The 19,260-nt window shown below is 44.3% G+C and overlaps 1 protein-coding gene across 1 annotated transcript in view; it reads right to left on the bottom strand.

Annotated features, from left to right (window-relative positions):
• FBXW8 (F-box and WD repeat domain containing 8) overlaps positions 1 to 17,685 on the bottom strand; it is an 80,899-nt gene extending 63,214 nt beyond the window's left edge. The window contains exons 1-2 of the mRNA XM_081123561.1: positions 17,297 to 17,685; positions 6,773 to 6,877 (exon numbers count right to left, since the gene is read on the bottom strand). Coding sequence (XP_080979687.1) covers positions 6,773 to 6,877; positions 17,297 to 17,617 — 426 coding nt within the window. The 5' untranslated portion in view covers positions 17,618 to 17,685. The remainder of the gene's footprint in view (positions 1 to 6,772; positions 6,878 to 17,296) is intronic.
• Between the last annotated feature and the right edge of the window lie 1,575 nt (positions 17,686 to 19,260).

Below are 19,260 nucleotides of genomic sequence, written 5' to 3' on the forward strand. Positions count from 1 at the left end.
CCCCATCTCTTACTTCCACAATATTTTTTATTTTTTTTATTTTTTATTTTTATTTTTTAAATATATCTTTATTGATTTCAGAGAGAGGAAAGGAGAGGGGGAGAGAGAGATAGAAACATCAATGATGAGAGAGTCATTGATCGGCTGCCTCCTGCACCTCCCTGACTGGGGATCGAGCCTGCAACCCAGGCATGTGCCCCGACCGGGAATCGAACCCCGATCGCCTGGATCCTAGGTCAACACTCAACCACTGAGCCACGCCCGGCTGGGCCACAATATTTTTTAAACTTAAATTCTTAACTTAATAAACTTTCTATCCACTTTAAATCCCAGCTCATTACACACATACCCCCAACCAGCATTTTATACCAGCTTTGCATCTCAACTCTGTCATCCTTTGCATTAGCTATTTCTCCCATACATAGATCATCTGCAAAATATGGTCTGTGGGCCTTCACGTCTTAATTATTAAAAAAAAAAAAAAAAAGGGTAACCAGGATGGGACTGAGGACAGAGTTTGTGGCAAACCACTATAGCACTCCCCCTAGGCTGACAAGGATCCATTAAGCAGCCCACCCTGGGCATGGCCACAGCATCGGTTACAAATCCACTTAACCACACTGTCACCCCACACTTCTCCATCTTCGCCATAATGGCGTCAGGGAAACAAACCCTCATCTGATCACAGTGATCAGGCCATAAAGGACGGGATAATGGCTCAGTAACAGCGGAGTTCCGGTTTTCACTGCACAGAACACCATGGCTTTATTTTTGGCATGTTTGGTCCACAGCTGAGCCTGTCCACAACACTGGGTGGTGTCTGTCCATCTGTCTGTGCCAGAGTGAGTCTCAGCACCAGGCAATCACGAGTGCAGAGAGAGACAGACCAACATCAGCTGTGATGGAGCGAGGCCACAACTCAGATAGTTCCAGAGCAGAGTACTTCTCTAACAGACCCTGGAATTCAGGGTTAAATAAGTATAAGGTAAGGGCCACATTCAGAGACTCTCGTGGGTTCTCAAAGGCAAATTGTGCTAACTAAACACAAAGCAGTGTACTCTGATCCTTGGAACACATAAGCCTTTTTTGGTAAAAATTATAAAATGTAAACTTTAGTAAAAATTATGAAATGTAACTATTGGACAAAAGACACAAGAGTTGCTAAAAGATCACATAAATGTACGTCATGACTTCATTATAAAGACCAACACTTCCCAAAGCATGCTCAGCAGAACAGCTCCTTGGGATGTTAATAAGTTAGTTTAATAGAATGACGTTATATATCTCTAAGAAGGAGACAGAAGAAGCTGCATTCCCCAAACTTATTTGGCTCCTGAACACTTCTTACAAGGAGCGTCTCAAAAGCCTAGTGCTCTGCAGAAGACACTTTAGAAAACACTGAAATGGATTATCAGTCCATCAATTAAGACAGTGTTGGGTGCTAACTACACACTGGGCACTAAGACCAGTAATTCTCATCCCCTTTCCACCTCAACCTGCCAAACTGATACCCTTTCACATGAGTGACTTCCCATGGACCAGAGAGAAATGCTTTGGTCTCTGCCCCTACAGTCAGGTTGGATCACAAGACTGGCCCCAAGTAGGGGGCAATCTTTGCAACTCTGTGGTTCAGAAATTAGCTAAAAGGCTGCATTTTGTTAGCTGGAGCCACTGAACCATCAGCACTTTAGGAGAATCCAAATCAGTGCTCAGTGATTACAAACTAGAAGATCCCAAAGAAATTAAACATTCTGGGTAAGTTTTCATTGGGAACTAAACCGTGCAAACTTCAGCCACTTTACAATGAAGAAACTTTTCAGAGATCTTCAAGAAGTTTCAACTCTGTCAGACCTCAAAAACTTTGGAAGCTGAAAACAGATTTGTATGATGAGCTTCAAAGAAAACGGCGGGTCGTTTTAAATGACACAACCTGAAATTTGTGCAACAGGGTTATGGGATGGAAAAACTGAGAACAAGAAGGGGATGTTTCCGTGCGCCATCCCCACCACTAACCCCTAGATCACAGGGCTTCTTCTGTAGAAAATGATATTCAGGATAAAGTTTAAATCTTGGATAACAAACAATAAATCTCTTTGAGGGATTTATAAAAGCTAGAGGTGAGAATTACTTCCAAAAAGGGATCAGGACTGTACCTACTATTAGGTATTAAATGCAGAAATGTGCCAACAAAACTATAAAAGGAGGGGGCCTTTTTTTCTCCTCTTTTAACAGAGAACAGGAATTACTGGCTTTAAAATTTTCTTTTAATCCTGGGGGAAGAAAGTCAACAAGAAAAAGACCTAGTTAAACTTTCACAAGTAAATTTTAAAGAGTCTCACCCAAATGAAATCTAATTGTTTGGATTTCTTAAGTTATATTAAATCTAGCAAGTTTACAAGCCTAAATTTTCCAAAGGCCTAATGGTCTTTTTTTAGTGCACCAGGGTTGGAATGGCTCTGCCCAGTAAAAGCCCCACTGAGTGAGCCTCAGCTGCAAGAATTTGCTAATAAAAGTGTCTCCAGCATTTTGCTTTATAGCACCACTGTGAATTGCAGCATTACAAAAAAAAAAAAAAAAAGAACCTTGGCTCAAAAATTAGCTTTATTAACTCTGCCTGGATTAGGGTTACCAGCGAGGCCCACAGCAGGGAGAAAGTGTCATTGTTCTAGTCACACTTTCATGTCTCAAGTCTACTTGAGGAGCAATAGACTCATCTCAATTTCCTTCCCTTCCATTCACTTTTAAACCGACTCACTTTTGCCCTCACCAAGCCAATGATTCTGGTCAAGGTCACCAGTGGTCTCCAAGTTGCTAAATCCAATGGGTGTCTCGGTCCTCCTCTTACCTAACTAACAGCAGCTCTTAATGCCTTTGATCCCTTACTCCCAGGGAACTATGCACTCTGGGTTTTCTTATCTCACAGGTAACGGCTTCCTCACCTCCTCAGCCTCTAACCACTGTGGTGTGCCAGGCTCAACCCTGGAAACCCTTCCTCTATCTACACTTAATTCCCTGATGAGCTCATCCAGCTTCCTGGCTTTAAATACTATTAATGCACTGACAGCTTCCAAATTTAGATCTTCAGCCCAAATTTGAACTCAGAACTGACCTCCAGCCTCACCCCCAACTACTGACCTTCCCCCCAACTTGCACATCCCACTGTTTTCCCCTTGTCAACAAGGGCCACTTTGCCCATCAGTTGCTCAGGCCAAACATCTTGAAGCTCCTGTTGCACAATTTTCTACCTTTTGCTTGAAAAACATAACGTTGTTACCTAGCAGCTAAACTTCTAAAATTATACATTGGAAAATGCACATAACTAAAATACGTTAAAAATGAAAATTTAAAGACAGAATCACAGACACGGAGCACAGATTAACGGTTGCCAGGGGTAGAAATGGGACGAGGAAAGAGGTGACTATGGCTATAAAAGGGCAGCACGAGAGAGCCTCGCTGATGGGTGCTCCATATCTCACTGTGGTCACACGAATCGACACCTGTGATTAAACAGCGCAGAACTAAATACACACACAAACAAGTGCACGGGAAGCCAGTAAAATGGGAGTAAGCTCTGTGGGCTGCCCCAACACCGTCCCTCCAATGGAAGAGATGAGGGGTAGGGCCCACAAGACCCCTCTGTCATTTTTTGAAACTCCTGCAAATTTATGATCATCTTAAGTTTTTTAAATGAATGCTGGTAATACCTAAAAACCTTTACTCCTCAGAGTTATTCATGCTGGTAAGTTACAGCACACTTACCCTTCTCACAAAAGCCAAACCATTCTGCAGGTTTGAGATCAATGAAATTTTGTGACTGTTATTGATTTAAAAATATTATCCTTTCAAGTGCCAGGAATCCCGTGGGCACAGGATAAAGTGAACATAAAGTTACAAACAGCAAGATAATAAAGCTGTTCAATGACTGCCCAATGCATAACTCTGCTTACTAAAGACATACTGCTTTCCAGATACTTCAGCATGATACACTCCCCCAGAGATGCTAAGTCCCTCAAGGGACAGCTATTGATAGCACGGAGCTAGAGAGGTCAGCATCCAAAGTACACAGGAATCACTAACGTAGCCAGACTTCAGATTTGAGGACAGACAGCCTTAGAAAGGAAGAGAGGGGATGCAGAAAGGAGGCAAAGTCAGGGCAAAAGCAGTTTTCCAGCAGAGTCTGTGGCATAATTAAATCTCAAAAGTCCTCCCCGATCAGGGTTCCTTACTGTGAGTCAGTTACCAATTTGGCATAAAGATCTAAGCAAACAGGTTTTCTCCAAGGGCACACATATAGTTCATGGTGCCAATTCCACATAACTGGCCCAATTTCACTAAAATCCCATAGTGCCTACATTAAAAGAGAATGAGAGAGACAGAGCAGGACAGAGAGGGAGCCCCTCTAAAATAAAGTCATAAAGCAGCAGGACAGACCATTCAACAGAAGGACTTCTTCCGTTTCAAAAACAAAATCACCATGAGAAACAAATGAAAATGCTACTTATTTTTATTACTTTGTGGCTTTATTTTAATGCTTGAAAAAAGAAAAGCCAATTCTACAAATTACTGGCCATTCATGGTCATCTTCCTGCAACAGCTCTATGAAAAAAATTCTGGCTTCCCAAATCAGAGCCACCTTAGGGGTGCCATTTAAAATATTTTCTCTTATACATGTGCTCTAAAAATGAGGTTGAAAAAAACAAAAACGAACAACAGTCACAAATCCAAGTGGCCAAATAGGGAAGAATTCTGGTGGACAACTGGACTACTGTGTTGCAAATTAAACTGTTCACACCTGCAGCATAATCTCACCAGCATAACCAATCTACCCTGAAATGCAGCCCCATTGTACCAAAAAGGGGATCTCTTCTTCCACTAACTAGATTCTATCTTTCACTGATAAACTCTTTGGATGAGAAAACCAGCAGCAGATGTGAAAGCCACATGGCCCTCTACAAAGCAGGAGAGCAAAAAGCAATGTTAAAAGAAAAGATTCCTTAAACAGCAGCTCCCTATCGAGAATGGAGATTTTATCGTCTGACGCTGACTTTGTGGAGAGCAGCTAGCTATCAGACCCTATTCCAAGACTCCAGCTCACAGTATCAGGCTCACATCCAGGAGTTGGACTCACTCAGCTACACCCTTGTTTTCAACTCTTGGGAACAGGGCCAATGTGTAAAGTTAGAATATAACAAACAGTTTGCAAGGGGAAAGAGGGAGACAATGTGGGTACTCTTACTTAATGTAATCGATAGGCTCTGAGCATGCTTTACACTTCGGTACATTTTCATTTAGTGAATTTCAGCCTCTGGATAATTTCTTCCATAATTTCCCAAAGATTTCCACACTCTGCATCAAAAAAAGACTTGCCAACACCCCCACTGGAGTAATGCTGTGGCAGTCAAGAATACTGATGACTTTTTCAATTTCCTATTTAAGTAGAAAAGTACAGAGCGGGGCAAAGTGTTTAGTTTAAGTATGTAAAACACAAGAGTTTACTCTTGTATTATTTATTATTGTATTATTTTCCATATGAACTATAAACCTACTTTTGCCCTGCCCTATAATTTTGATTAAGCAAAACGATTCATAAAGAAATAGCATAAAAGCAGAAACTCTCCAAATTGTCCTGTTTTATGCGTGATTTTGTTGAACTGCTGTAGAAAGAGCAAGCTCTGGAGTCTAAATGTGGCTACAGTTTTCACCCCTCTCAAACTGCTTCATATTTTTAACTTCACATTCTTGGTGGAACATTGGAGTTTAGTGTATGGTTCTCCTACCACTCAATTTTACCGAACCCTTTCTCTTGAAGGTATAGACTCTTGCGTAAAATCCACTATAGAATCCAGGGGTGGGAAATGGTAACCACTAAGCAAATTACTTCTTTGACAGTTATAGACAATGGATATTCCAAGTCTTCTGGGGAAAAGAGCTGTCAATGAAAAGCCAATGGTCAGCAATCATGTTCACATTTAACTTACGAAAAAGTATATTCTCTTCATCAAAAAGAAGAGATTCATTTTAATGGCTTAACCCCTTGCCTCTCAAAACATGCCAAAGCCACACTGGCATCACCTGGTTAGGAATACAGACTACCAGGCCCCACCCTGGACTCCTGAACCCCAATTTGCATTTTATCAAGGTCCCCTGTGATTCATGTGCACAATAAGGTTTGGCCCAGATGGTATCTCCCACCACTCCACTCCACTCCATGAATGTATGCCCCAGAGTAAGCATGAGATGGGTGACACTGACCTGCAATTCCCCAGGTGGGTCTCAGGTGTTAGTGCCTCGCACCTCACTGAGTGGGATTCTGGTGTTTAAAGAGGAATTTGGACTATATGCCTAAAACATGACTTCACTGTTTTGTCCCCAGGTTGACCCTCAGCTCCCAACCAAACGACTGGCTTGATTGAACCAAGGGCTCGCACCTTTGCATTAAAAACGGTGAGGACATTAAGAGCTCAGGCTAGCTCAATAAAGACCACGCACAGAGGTGTCAGCCTTGAGCGCACAGCCACAGGTCAGCCATAACTCAGACTGCAGGGAGAACAGAGCTCTTGAGCAGATGGTCACAAAAAGATAAACACCAAGTGACGATGTGGAACACAATTCTTTAAGTTCAAGGTTGCTTTCCTTCAAGTAAAGCTGCCACCCAATTCATTAATTCTTTAAAGCTGGCCATTCTGTTAAGCACATTTCTGTTACAAAGGAGCTACCTATACTTTAAGCACATATGTAGGTAGATCCTGAACTTCCGTTCATGACTGCTTACCTGCGCACACCTTCCCAGGTCTTTCCTGTCCAGGTACTGAAATATATTAATGGCCAATTCGTAAGGCAGTTGGATATCAAAGAAGGGCACATCGTCCATTTCATTCTGAGGAGAAAGAGAAAGGAAATAAGCTTACAACTCTGAGATTTGAAAATGCTCATATTTGCAGGCCCTTTAAATTACCAGAGGTATTCTTAGGTGGTAATGAGAGAGGTGATGGTGTTTCCCAGTGGGAGCCAAGCGTTCTCACTATTCAGCATAGCACAGTCATGGAACTAACTCAGCACCTGACAACCATTCTCAATTCTCTGACCCCCGCAGGTCCACCCTCAGGTTCACATATGAAATCCACAAGACCATTTCCCATATGCTTCAAAAGGAGCAGCAGGTTCCTTCTTACAAGCTGGCGTATGCCACAGGTATCTGCGCATAGGCTTGTGGAAAGCATCTTGGACTCCAAGGAAAGGTGAGCAGCAGGTGGCCAAGAGAGTGAGCCTTGAAACCAGGCCGGCCATCGGTCCTCTTAGGACAACTGCTACCACCTCCCTCCCCAAACCTGGAGGGGAGTACCCCACAGCTGCGGGAGAAACGCTGACCTAGGTCATTCAAGTGTTTTCATCAGGAAAAGGAGAATAGGACCGTGAACATAAGCAAAAAGTTAAATAAATGAAATGCTCTTGAGTGATGTGAACACCAGCCCGCCTGGGCTGCAGGAGAAGTGTGAGGCTTCCTAATGCACTCAGGGGCTCACACTGGCTAACCTACACGAGCCAGTGCAAACAAAGCAGTTCTTCGGTGTCATTCATTAATGCAGAGAAATTAGAGCTCGCCTGCCTCTGGATAAGCAATTAGGGATGAGGTAACAGGCTTTATTTGAGAGATAAGGCTGTCATGACGATCCTGGGAGCACAAAGAAATATGAGTGTGAAACAGAAAAGAAAACCAAGTGTGCAAGCATACCCCTCTGCCTGTTCCCAAGTCCACCTGCCAGAGCTCACTGCAGTGTTTGCTTCTGCAAAGGCCGGCAAAGCAGAGCTCTCTGTCCCAACAGTGCTTGCTTAATAGAATTCATCTTTAATAAGCTTTGGCTGACATCAGTGACTTACTGGTTGCAAACAAATTACTAATTCATTGCTCAAATACAACAGTCGTTTATTGCAAGGCTGAAGTCTCAAAAGTGAAATAGTCTCAGCATTTTTAAGGGAGTGTGAGCACCAATTTAAACCCTACCAAGATTCAAGGTAAAGATTTTTCTGGAATCGTGTTTTCCATTCGTCTAGGAGTTTCAGAGCTAAAAGATAATCCAGGGCATGAGAAGGAAATGTATTCAACTACAAAAACAGTGCAAGGCTAAGTGTGAGGCCAAAAAGGATCTCTAGAGGGAAAGAGAGAAAAAGTTGACAGTTCTCTGTGGGCAAAGAAGGAACAGAATGTTAAATCAAGAGAGAAACGTTGGGTATTGGGGGGGGGGGGGGAACGACAGGAAAAAATCTGCAAGTGTAATTCGAAGACAAAGGGGTCCTTGCCTAAAAAAATAATGGAAAGTCATCGGTCTAATGTCAGGCTCCATCCCCTCCTACAAGTAACTGGCTTCACTCTCAAAACGAAGAGGCATTGCTTCCTCTATCCCAGATGCGACTGAGGCTCTTAACACACCCCTGGAGAGCATCGCCCGCAGCAGAGGAGGCCATAGCAAGGTGAGACTATCATTTGCAACCCTGGACTCCTCTCTGTTTCTCCTTTATTTGACTACAGTGAGGTGGAGAAGTCTACCTGACCCTCATAAAAGAAACCAGAGGAAACTGCCCTTATCCTCACACAAGCAGAACGAAGGCTGTTGAGGAACGTGCTGAGCACTGTTTTCTTCAATCAGTCCCTTCGAGACTCATCATAAACTGGTGTCTGGACTTGACACTACTGTAAAAGAGCATGAGAAATCACCTTGTTTTTAGCTATTCTGGTGCGGAAGAGTCACGCTTCTGGTGGCAGGAGCCCTCCCTCTTGTGCCTATTCAGCTGACCAATTCTCTATTCCCATCCAGGAAAATAGTGCCTCTACCTTAGCATTCCCCAACCCTGCCACCACCCTCCCTCATCCCAACCACCGAGATCTCTGGGATGCAGCACAGCACCAAGTTTAGAGCAAAGATTCAAACAGATAATACTGGCTCTTCCACCTGACTAGTCGTGAGACCAGGCTAAATGCATCTGAGCCTGTTTCTTAATCTGCAAAACAGATAACTACCCTGCAAACAAACATGTTATTAAAAACAAAATGAAATATTACATGGAAAGGGCTTGGCACAAGTACCAGAGCTAAGCATGCAACAATAGATGGCTAATATTGCCATTTTCTTTCTTGAGTGACACTCCAAGAGGATTTTTTAAAAAGAATCATCAATTTTAAAAGGTTATATACCACAGTGAATGAAAAGGGTACAGCCACTAGGGTACAAATGCCAGTTGGGGTGTTATGGCTCCCATACCAACAAATGATCAGAGACACCATGCTGGTCTCCTGGTAACGCACCAGTTGTGATGGTTCTTGGTCATTTATAAGTTCTGAAGGGTGACAACAGTTTCAAAGCATTGACTAAAATTATGTCAACACCAACGTTACAAAATCAAAGTTAAAAAAAAAAAATCACTGGGCTCTTAGAATTACGTCTAGACTCCAAAATGATGGCCAATCCCAAACAGATCAAGTCCCAAGCTTTTATGTAAACAGCCTTCCCTGTTGCTACCACTGAATGGGGAATGGAAGGAAAAAATAGGGAACCAGTATCCTAAAAGAAAGTCTACAGCTTAAGAATTATGTAGACCCACAAGGTCAGGAGATCAAATGTTGAAGTTTCATGTTGCGCACTTGGAACCTTTTGGCCAAGACAGTCCAGTGGATGCTGCAGTGAGTCACTCATATTGCCCCTCTGGGCCCACAACACTCATCCCCGCAGATGCCCAGGATGCTGCCTGCTGCTGGCTCACAGCTGAGTCCCTTCTGAGGCATTGCCCTTGGCCAAACAAGCGGCTTCATCCAAGGTTACATCCCCTCCTGGAGGGCAGTGTACATCCAATGACTCATCAATATCTAGAATGCACAGGCCTGGCTCCCTTGCCTCAACTCAGGACCTCTCAGAAAGCCCAACTCACTAAACCATCTACATGCAAATCTCCATCTCAGAGCCCGTTTCCTGAAGAAATCCAACCTTGTTTTCCAAAGCAACAGATACCATCCATGACAGTCCTGTGTTCAACACATTCCCAGGGTTCTTATGCACAACTCCGGGAACATCAGGTAACCTACTTCCCTCTCCTCTAAATGAGCAGATATAATAGAGTACAAGTAAATTAGAGTGGTTTTATTATACCAAAAAATCAAACAAACTAGAATAGCTTCAAGGTGACGTGAATCATTCATAAACTTCACTTTGTTATTATTAATAATGTACCACTTGGGAAACACCTTACTGAAGATTGAGAGTTATGAGCATGTCTGACCTTATGGTTGAAAATGCAACTCTTTTATAGGAACACATGATTTGACAAGAAGAGGGAGTCACATCCTGGACAGAGGCTGTAGCCCTGAGCCACCTACACCCTAACAGCAGCAGCGTAATGTCTTGAGCTCTGGCTTTGGTACTTCCCAGAGTTCATAAATATAAGCAACAAATATTACTTGCTACTAATGTACAGTGAAATACCCTGCCATCTAAAAGGTACTCTCAGACTTCCACCTAGGCTACTTTGAAGCACAAAGCCATCCAAAAAGTTATGGGCCACATTAACCAAGTCTGTATCTATACTGACTTCAAAACATGAAAATGGACAAGTTGGCATTTTAGAAAAAAAGATATTCCACAAAGAAAGAGATTAAAGACACTGGAAATATTAATATAGGGGAACTTTGGCCACACTATAAGAATGTCAATACAACTAAAATGTTTAGAAAGCAATTTCATATTAATAGCCCAAGCAATGTAAGAATGACCAAATTTATTATACAGAAGAGCAATAAATTCAAAACATTATCATTCCTTAAAATTTAAGGAAAAACATCTTTTTGGTAACACACAACCTGGGTTTTAATTCTTTAATGGCTCAGACACTGATTCTCTACCTCTACTGATGACTCTTGTCCTTATTACACATCAAAATTATCTGTGGCATTAAAAAAATACCCAGGGTCTCTCAGACCTACTGTCCTAAATTTCCAAAGGTGGGATCAAGCATCTCTTCCTCGGGGATCCTCATACACACTAAAAGTTGAGAACCACAATCCTAAATTACAGCAGATATAAAAATCAATACTTTTTCAAGCAAGCCAAAAAAAAAAAAAAAAAAAAAAAAACCCCACAAAGGAGTCAAGTTACTTTGTTAATTCAAAGTCAGTGAATACTAGATTTTCCCAAAGTCTACTGGACTTACTCCAAAAATGCTAAGAGAAATTGCAAATGGATCCATCCCCAGGGAGGCTGATTTGTACTCCTATGTGCTAATGTAAGACTAATTCTGCAAATGGATTGGTTTTGTGCCTTACTGCTAGAAATTTAATCTGTCTTCTCTTGTTTAGTAGAAGAAGGGATAATTACTAAGAGCCAAATCAGTAAAAAGTGAAGAAACTGACTTCAGTTTTGTTCCCAATGTATATCTCCAGGGCAAACAACACTAAAGCTCTCTCTAGGTGGTGTTTTAAGAAACTGAGACAAGCAACTCCAGTTCAAACAATAGATATGTAATAACATTTCTGCTAAATCTGTGACTGAAAGGAGACTGTTTTCTAAAGGAATGTATCTCAGCTTTCCACATACTGCAAAAGCTGAGTGGAGAAGACCCACACGATCTCAATCAGAAGGAGTGGATGAGTTCCAGTTTCATCTGTGTCTTTTTTAAAGAAAAAAAGTTGGTTGGGGGCAGGGGGGGTCCTGAAACACTGTCAAGATAAATAGGCATTCATTTATTTACAGTCCCAAATTTGTCTAAAATTCATGTTTTCTTATACAAAGCAGGAGCTTCTGAGCAATGACATTACAAGAGATTTTTTCCTTTTTTCTATACTTCTAAATTTGTTAACCGTTGTTAACTAGCTAGTTAATATTAACAATAGGAAAAAAGCAAAGGGGAGGCCAGACACTATAAGCATGGACACCTGGGCAACTTCACAAGGATGCTGCAGCTTCGCACCCCACAAGGAACTACCAGTCCATTCCCTGCAAATCACTAGGGAAAGAGATTAAACAAAGGAGAAGATGGGCACATGAGCAGTGAGATCACGGTGACACAGGAAAGGTGCCTGTGCCAGTCTAACCTGGGGAAAAGCTAACTGGCTAGAGGGTCAGAGCCACCAGGAAATCCTGAAGGGTTACTTGGTTAAGCTCCTGGCTATAACCCCGAGACAAAGAGTTCTTGCTCTCTTGCCCCCTTGCTCTCTCTTGTTTGCTCTTGAGCTCCTGTTTCTTGCATCGTGACTCACACTCACCCATGTGCCAGCCCACCACACGGCCTTAAACAGCCCCATGGTCCATGGCCATGCAGACCCCACGTGCAGTGGACTGCAACTGGGAACACAAGCTAAATTAGCCAGATGCTGGACTGAACTGTGCTCTGATAAGGAGTGGCGACTCTGGGCAGTGGCCTTAATTCTAGCTCTGCTGAAGACAAGGCTGGACTTTTCCATGGATGGAGGGAGATGGGACCTTGGAAACCCAGGGGTTTAATTCCACATAAATGAGTATCACTCATGTCAAAGGTCCTAAACACTCCAAGTGCATTCCTACCAACAGGATGGGCTATATAATTTGTGGAGACCACTGTAAAACAAAAATGTGGGACCCCTTGTTTAAAAATGATTAAGAATTTCAAGACAACACAGCATTAAACCAAGCACAGGCCCCTTCTGACCCTGGGGCCCTGTATGACAACACAGGTTGCACAGGCCATGAAGCCAGCTGGCCCTGGTCACCACAGGACCTTTGCACTTACTGTTCTATGCCTCCTTCTGCTCTCAGAACTATGAGAAGGCCCACCAGGCTAACCTGCTGAATGATGAGACACATACCCCAAATACACACATACACACAGCCAACAACTAGCAAACTGACCAGCAGCTAACCTCAGACCTATGAGCGAGCCCATCCATGCCCAGCCCAAACTGCCACTCTGCATCTTGGTGAGTTAATAGTGTTGTTTTAAGCCAAAGTTTTGGGTGTCTTTTATGCAGCAAAAATAGTCCACATTAAAGTACATATTCCCAATTTTTAAAAAAATCTCTAAGATTCTGCAACACTGGGCCTACATTCCTACACGGCAACAACCAGCTGACATGAGCAGTGGCTACCAACCTTTAGCCCAGCTGTAGCATGAATTTCACATTTTCTCACTATCATCTTACCCATATTGGGGGTCAAGCTCAGTTGCCATGTGTCACCCTGGGTAGGTGTTGTTATATTTATGACAAAGAAGATCATGAAATATTATAGTCCACATACTTGAGTTACTGTTGCAAGTGAGAAAACCACTACCATCACTTTGGAAAACTGTTGATCAATATCTACTATACTTAACATATGCATACCTCATGACCCAGAAATTCCATGAGGTGTAAACTCACGAAAAATCAGTATAGGTTCCAAAAAGATGAAGAAAACATTCACAGCAGCATTATCCCTGAGAGTCTCAAACTGGCTACACCTTGCTGATCCGTCACGAGTATTCAAGTGCGGAAAAGTAGCCGGCCTCACAGGTGAGTCCCGGCTTGAAATAGCCGGTCGGCAAGGTGTAATAAACTAGTTATCAACAATGTCCACCAACAGTAGAAAAACATGTGGCATATTCACAGGAATCTCATATATGATGCTGTGCACGAGAACCCAGACACATGCTGCATGATTCTACTTACATTGTTCAAAAACAGACAAAACCAAAAGCAGGTGTTAACAAGTGAGGTGAGTGGTTATACATGCGGGGGGTTCCAACAGGCTGGTAATACTGTTCTGTAAGCTGGGTGCTGTTTACATGGATATGTACTCTTGGAAATTCGCCAAGCTGTAAATTTATGATTCGTACACTTCAATACAGAGTTTTATTTTTTTCTTAAACTTTAAAAAGTGGGAAACAAGAGCAAGAGGATGGCCATGTTTCAAGAAAAATGATTAACTATTTTCCTTTAGGGATATCAGAAAGATTAATTCTACGCTACAATACTTCATGAGATAAAAAGAACGACAGTCATTATGAAACATATCATCAGAGAGGTATGGCCGGAACATGGAAAAGATGCATAACAGCCCGGCCGGGCGTAGCTCAGCGGTTGAGCGTCAACCCAGGATCCAGGCCATCGGGGTTCGATTGCCGATCAGGGCACATGCCTGGGTTGCAGGCTCGATCCCCAGTCAGGGGCATGCAGGACACAGCCGATCAATGACTCTCTCATCATTGATGTTTCTATCTCTCTATCCCTCTCCTTTACTCTCTATGAAATCAATAAAGATATATTTAAAAAAAAAAAAAAAAAGATGCATAACATACCTGATGAATCAGGGAAAAGGGCTGAATGAGCAATATCTAGCCTACTTTACTCACCTGCTTTCCCAGCCTGACCTCTGTGGGCTTTGACGCTCACAACCAAGGAATTACGAATCCAAGCCTTTCCTATAAAGGTTACCATCATTTCTCAGACTTAAAATACTGGGTTTACTGCCCCTTTAAAAAAAATCAATTACCTTCCTAATGCTTATCTGCCAAATGGAGCTAATAATGGCCACTGGAGAGGGTTGTTCGGAGAACTGAAGATAATGATCTCTCTAAACCTTTGAGACAGTACCACGGAGCCAGCATGTAAGCACACACAATGAATTATTACCTTATTTATAGCAGTGTTACTGATGATTGCAAAACACTAAAAATAAAAAGAGGTGCCCCAAAGGTTGGGGGCTGCTCAAAGTAGCGTAGAGCCTCACAGTACCTAACGTGGTGATTCTGAAGGGGGCAGAGATGACAGGCACACATGTCCCAGGTCAGGCTTTCAGTGCCTACCTATGAAACTTAGATTCCCGTGTGCTCCCCGCATCTTCCAGTAGGCAGTCCCCTCCTACATTCAGACACTTCATTCAGGCCTCCACTATTCTTGGTATCAGTGCCTACCCCTCACTAGTGTTAGGAAAGCCTTGAGAATCAGGACCTCAAAGCAAAGGAAGCTGTTTGACAGAGAATTTCTTAAACCTGCCTGCTCATACCAACTGCCAGATTTCTGGGCCTCTCCTCAGCACACTGAGGCAGCAGGTCTAGGAAGGGGCCAGAACCCAGATTTTAATAAAGCCTAAGGCGATTCTTATGCCAAGTTTGGGAAACTCCTACCTGATGAAATGTATAGTCCAACAGACCTGGATCCAAATCCAGTCCCTAGAATTTATCAGCAAGGTATGCCTGGGAGAATTACAGAAAACCTCTTTGAGCTCCCTTTATTTTAAAAGACTAACAACGCCTACCTCCCAGGGCTGTTGTGAAGCCTGAAGACACTCTCACATCCAGTGGGGAGGATTTCAACTGGAAGGCCCCAAATTTGCCTTTGTCCTAATAATCCACTTCCCTGTTTTTTTGTTTTCAAAATATTACAGATGTCCCTTTTTCTAACCTCATTGACCCCCTCCCCAGTCCCTCACCACACAATTGTCTGTGTCCTTGAGTTATGCATATATGAATATAAATTCTTTAATCTCTCCCCACCCACCCCCACCTTCCCTCTGAGATTCGTCAGTCTGATCCATGCTTCCATGTCACTGAATCTATTTTGTTCATCAGTTTATTAAGTTCTTTAGATTCCACATATAAGTGAGATCATGTGATGTATATCTTTCTCTGCCAGGCTTATTTTACTTAGCATAATATTTTCCAGGTCCCTCCATACTGTCCCAAAGGGCACAAGATCCTTCTGCTTTACAGCTGCGTAGTATTCCATTGTGTAAATGTCCCACAGGTTTTTCATCCACTCATCTACTGATGGGCACCTGGGCTGTTTCTAGATCTTCGCTATTGTAAACTGTGCTACTATGAACATAAGGGTGCATATATTCTTTCTGATTAGTTTCAGGATTCTTAGGATATATTCCTAGAAGTGGGATCATTGGGTCAAAAGGCAGCTCCATTTTTAACTTTTTGAGGAACCTCTATGCTGTTTTCCACAGTGGTTGCACCAGTCTGCATTCCCACCAGCAGTGTAACAGGGTTCCCCTTTCTCCACACCCTCACCAGCACATCATTTGTTGACTTGTTGATGGTAGAACTTCTGACGGGTCTGAAGCGATATCTCATTGTGGTTTTAATCTGCATCTCTCTGATGATTAGCAAAGTTGAGCATTTTTTCTGTTTATTTCTACTCCCATGGGCTGTTCTTGCCTCAGCCTGCAAATCTAGGTACTGCCTTGGGAATAACTTCTGCATAGAACGGGACTGACCTGGGCACCTTATCAGGGGCGAACCGACTTTCCCAAGGCACTGATTTGATTTTTACATCTGCCAGACTTTTTCAGTAATGACCCACTTTCTACAGAAGCAGGTGTGATGCCGGCATAAAATTGCATGTGTATAAAAATTGTCACATTATAACATACACATATACAATATAGGTTTATCTCTAACCTTAGAGATAAAGCAGAGCCCAGGACCAGGCGTCTGGTAAAAAACTCAGCTATAAATGTCATCTGAATATAACTACATAACCTGTTAAATGTTAAGCCATCATTCACCAAAATAACTTGCCAATAACAGAACTACTGCCAATCTGGAAGCTGTGGAAGCCTAACTTAAAATGAACCATTAAAACCTGTTGTCTTGTTCTTTTAACCATGGATATGTTTCAGGTGATCTTGTTTGTCCCAATTCTGTGAAAGGTTTTTTTTGTTTTTTTTCTGAGGGCGGGGGTGAGGATCCCCATCTTCCTTCAGATTTGCAAAGAGATCCATGCCCCACAAAATGGTAAGAACCTAATGACAGTACCCAAAGGAGCCTTCCTTTTCTCTGCTTTCCTAACACATGCACAGTTAGAAAAGCTTGAATAGTACAAACAGTACACAGACAAGTTAAAACCCCTTCCTACCCACGTCCCGGTCCTCCTCCCTAAAGGCAACCTCGTTCAAAGTTTAGGGTCCTTTACTAGCCAGGTTTCTCAGTCTTACTCTTACTGACATTTTGGGCCCGCTCATTTGGGGGGGGGGGGTCCTGTGCGTCGTAGGATGTTCGCATCCCTGGCCTGTGCCCCCAGCAACCCCCCCCCCCACACACACACACGCACTCCCGTCTGGCATCCAAAAGTGTCTGCAAACGCTGCCAAATGGGGGACAAAGTCGCCCCAGTTGGGAACCACTGCTTCCTGAGATGCTCTGTGCATGCACAGAGGTGTGTGTACCCTTACCCGGGTCTCTCCGCACGCTGGTGACAGATCCTTTCCAACTCACTGGGGGGAGGGGGGTGCCGGGGGGCGGGGGAGGGAGAGGGGCTGGCCCTGGGCTCGCAGGAGGCGACCGCCACTCACCAGGTCTCGGATGAGCTGGTCCACCAGCCGCTCCCCGGCCCCGGCCCCGGCCCCGGCCCTGGCCCCGGGGCCCTCACGGGCTGGAGGGGAGCGGGAACGGCTCGCCGCGTCCTGCCTCTCGGCCCTGGTCGCCCGCGCCGCCGGGGGCCGGCTCGCGCCCTCCAGAAGGCCCTGCGCCAGCGCCAGGTAGCCCGAGGCCTGCTCCCCGCGCGCGGGGGCCACCTCGGGCCGCCGGGGCCGCCGCCGCTTCCTCAGCGCCTGGGCCTGCGCCAGCTCCTCCTGCCAGCGCCGGCGGAACTCGTCGAGGCTGTGGTCGCCCATGGCCCGGCTCGCGGCCCTCAGCGCCCCTCCGCGTCCTCCTCGGCCCCGCCGGGCGCCACGAGACAGTCCCCCCGCCGGAAGTGTCCGCCGCGGCCGGAAACCGAGGCCGGCCGCACTGGGTTCCGGGTGGGCGGCCCCGCCCCCGGCGCTCCCCTCTCGCCGTCCCCCCCCTCCCCCCCGCGAGGGGCTCGCGGCTCCCCGGGCCGAGGTCTGCGCCGAGACCCGGGCGCCCGTGTCTGCTTTCCCGCTTGTGGCTCTTGCCAAGCGCAGACTTTGCCTCCCAAACACTCTTAGTTCATTCAGACATCCTTGGAGCAACTGTTAAATGCCAGGCGCTGAGAACTCAGCATTAAATTCTGCTCCCCCCACCCCCAAAATCTCTCCCATCTTGGGGGTTGCATGCAAGGGGGGGGTGTGTGAGAAGGACTTTCAGCGAGTGAAATGAATGCTCGAATTAGTAGTGTTACAAAGAAAATAAAAGAAGGTAATAAAATAAGGCCAGGCGCGTGGCTGCAGGAATTCACTTTGGAAGGAAGGATGTCAGTCATCTCAGAACCTGTCTCTCTGCAAATCCCCTGTGCCTGGGGCTTGTAAGGACGCTTCTGATGGCCTTGGGCCTGCCTGGGCGATCCAGGACACTCTCTGCATCTCCAGGGCCTTCATTTAGTCTCATCTGCAAAAGCCTTTTGATGGTTTAACGTAACATTCACAGGTCCCAGGGATTGAGACCTGCATAGGGTTGCAGGCCATTAATCAGCCAGCCGCAGGGAGTCTCTCAAATGCCTACAGGTGATTCCAGGGAACAAAAACGAGGCAGGTGGGCCAGGTGTGGCTTGTGGAGCTCATCTAGAGAGGGGGAACCAGTACCCTGCTCCACCCAGCGCTTGGATCTGAGTCCAGGTCTTCTAAAATTCATTCTCTTGATTTTTAATTCTACTTTTAAAAAGAAAAAGGTATTTATTAAAAGGGTTAAGCGGCATTCAGCAGCCTTCAAACCCAACAGGAGTCCTTCCTTGAACAATCCATGAGTTAGGGCAAAACACCCTTCAGCATACATCAAGATATCCCCTTAGCTCTTGCAAGCAGAACTGGAGACTCATTTGGGATCACTAATGTGTGCAGAACACCAGGGCAGTGAGAACTAAGAGAAGAAAATTATTATAAATATAATAGACTCTGCATTTCAAAGGATATTGTTTAGAAACATTAACAAAAGCACCAGAATGATATAAAGTGGTCCTGATACAACAAGACCCTGATGTACTACTCATCACTACAGGTATTATTTTTGCTGTCTGATGCCTTCATATTGACGAAAATCTAAAAAATCTGTGCAGAAAAAATATATAAAACTTTGGTCTTCAAAAAAAGAAAAACTGTCGGTACAAGAAACAATTTGCCTGTTCTTGAGAACTTTCCCATCGATAATTTCATTTTTAAAAAAATGCTGTACAGACAGGTTTTGGTGTCAGCTGCCAGTTACAGACTTAGTCATTCAACAGGGTTGTCCCATATGGACACCACACCCCATCTCTCTCTCCTAAATCCCCTCCTGCTCTTATTGAAGCCCTACCCCCTGTTAAACCTCCTCATCCTGGTTCCAAAGCCCTTCCCTCTGAAAGTCTTACCTTCCCCCAGGGACA

This window comes from Miniopterus schreibersii (genome assembly GCF_964146895.1).
Source record: "Miniopterus schreibersii genome assembly, chromosome: 20".
In the NCBI taxonomy this organism is placed as follows: domain Eukaryota; kingdom Metazoa; phylum Chordata; class Mammalia; order Chiroptera; family Miniopteridae; genus Miniopterus; species Miniopterus schreibersii.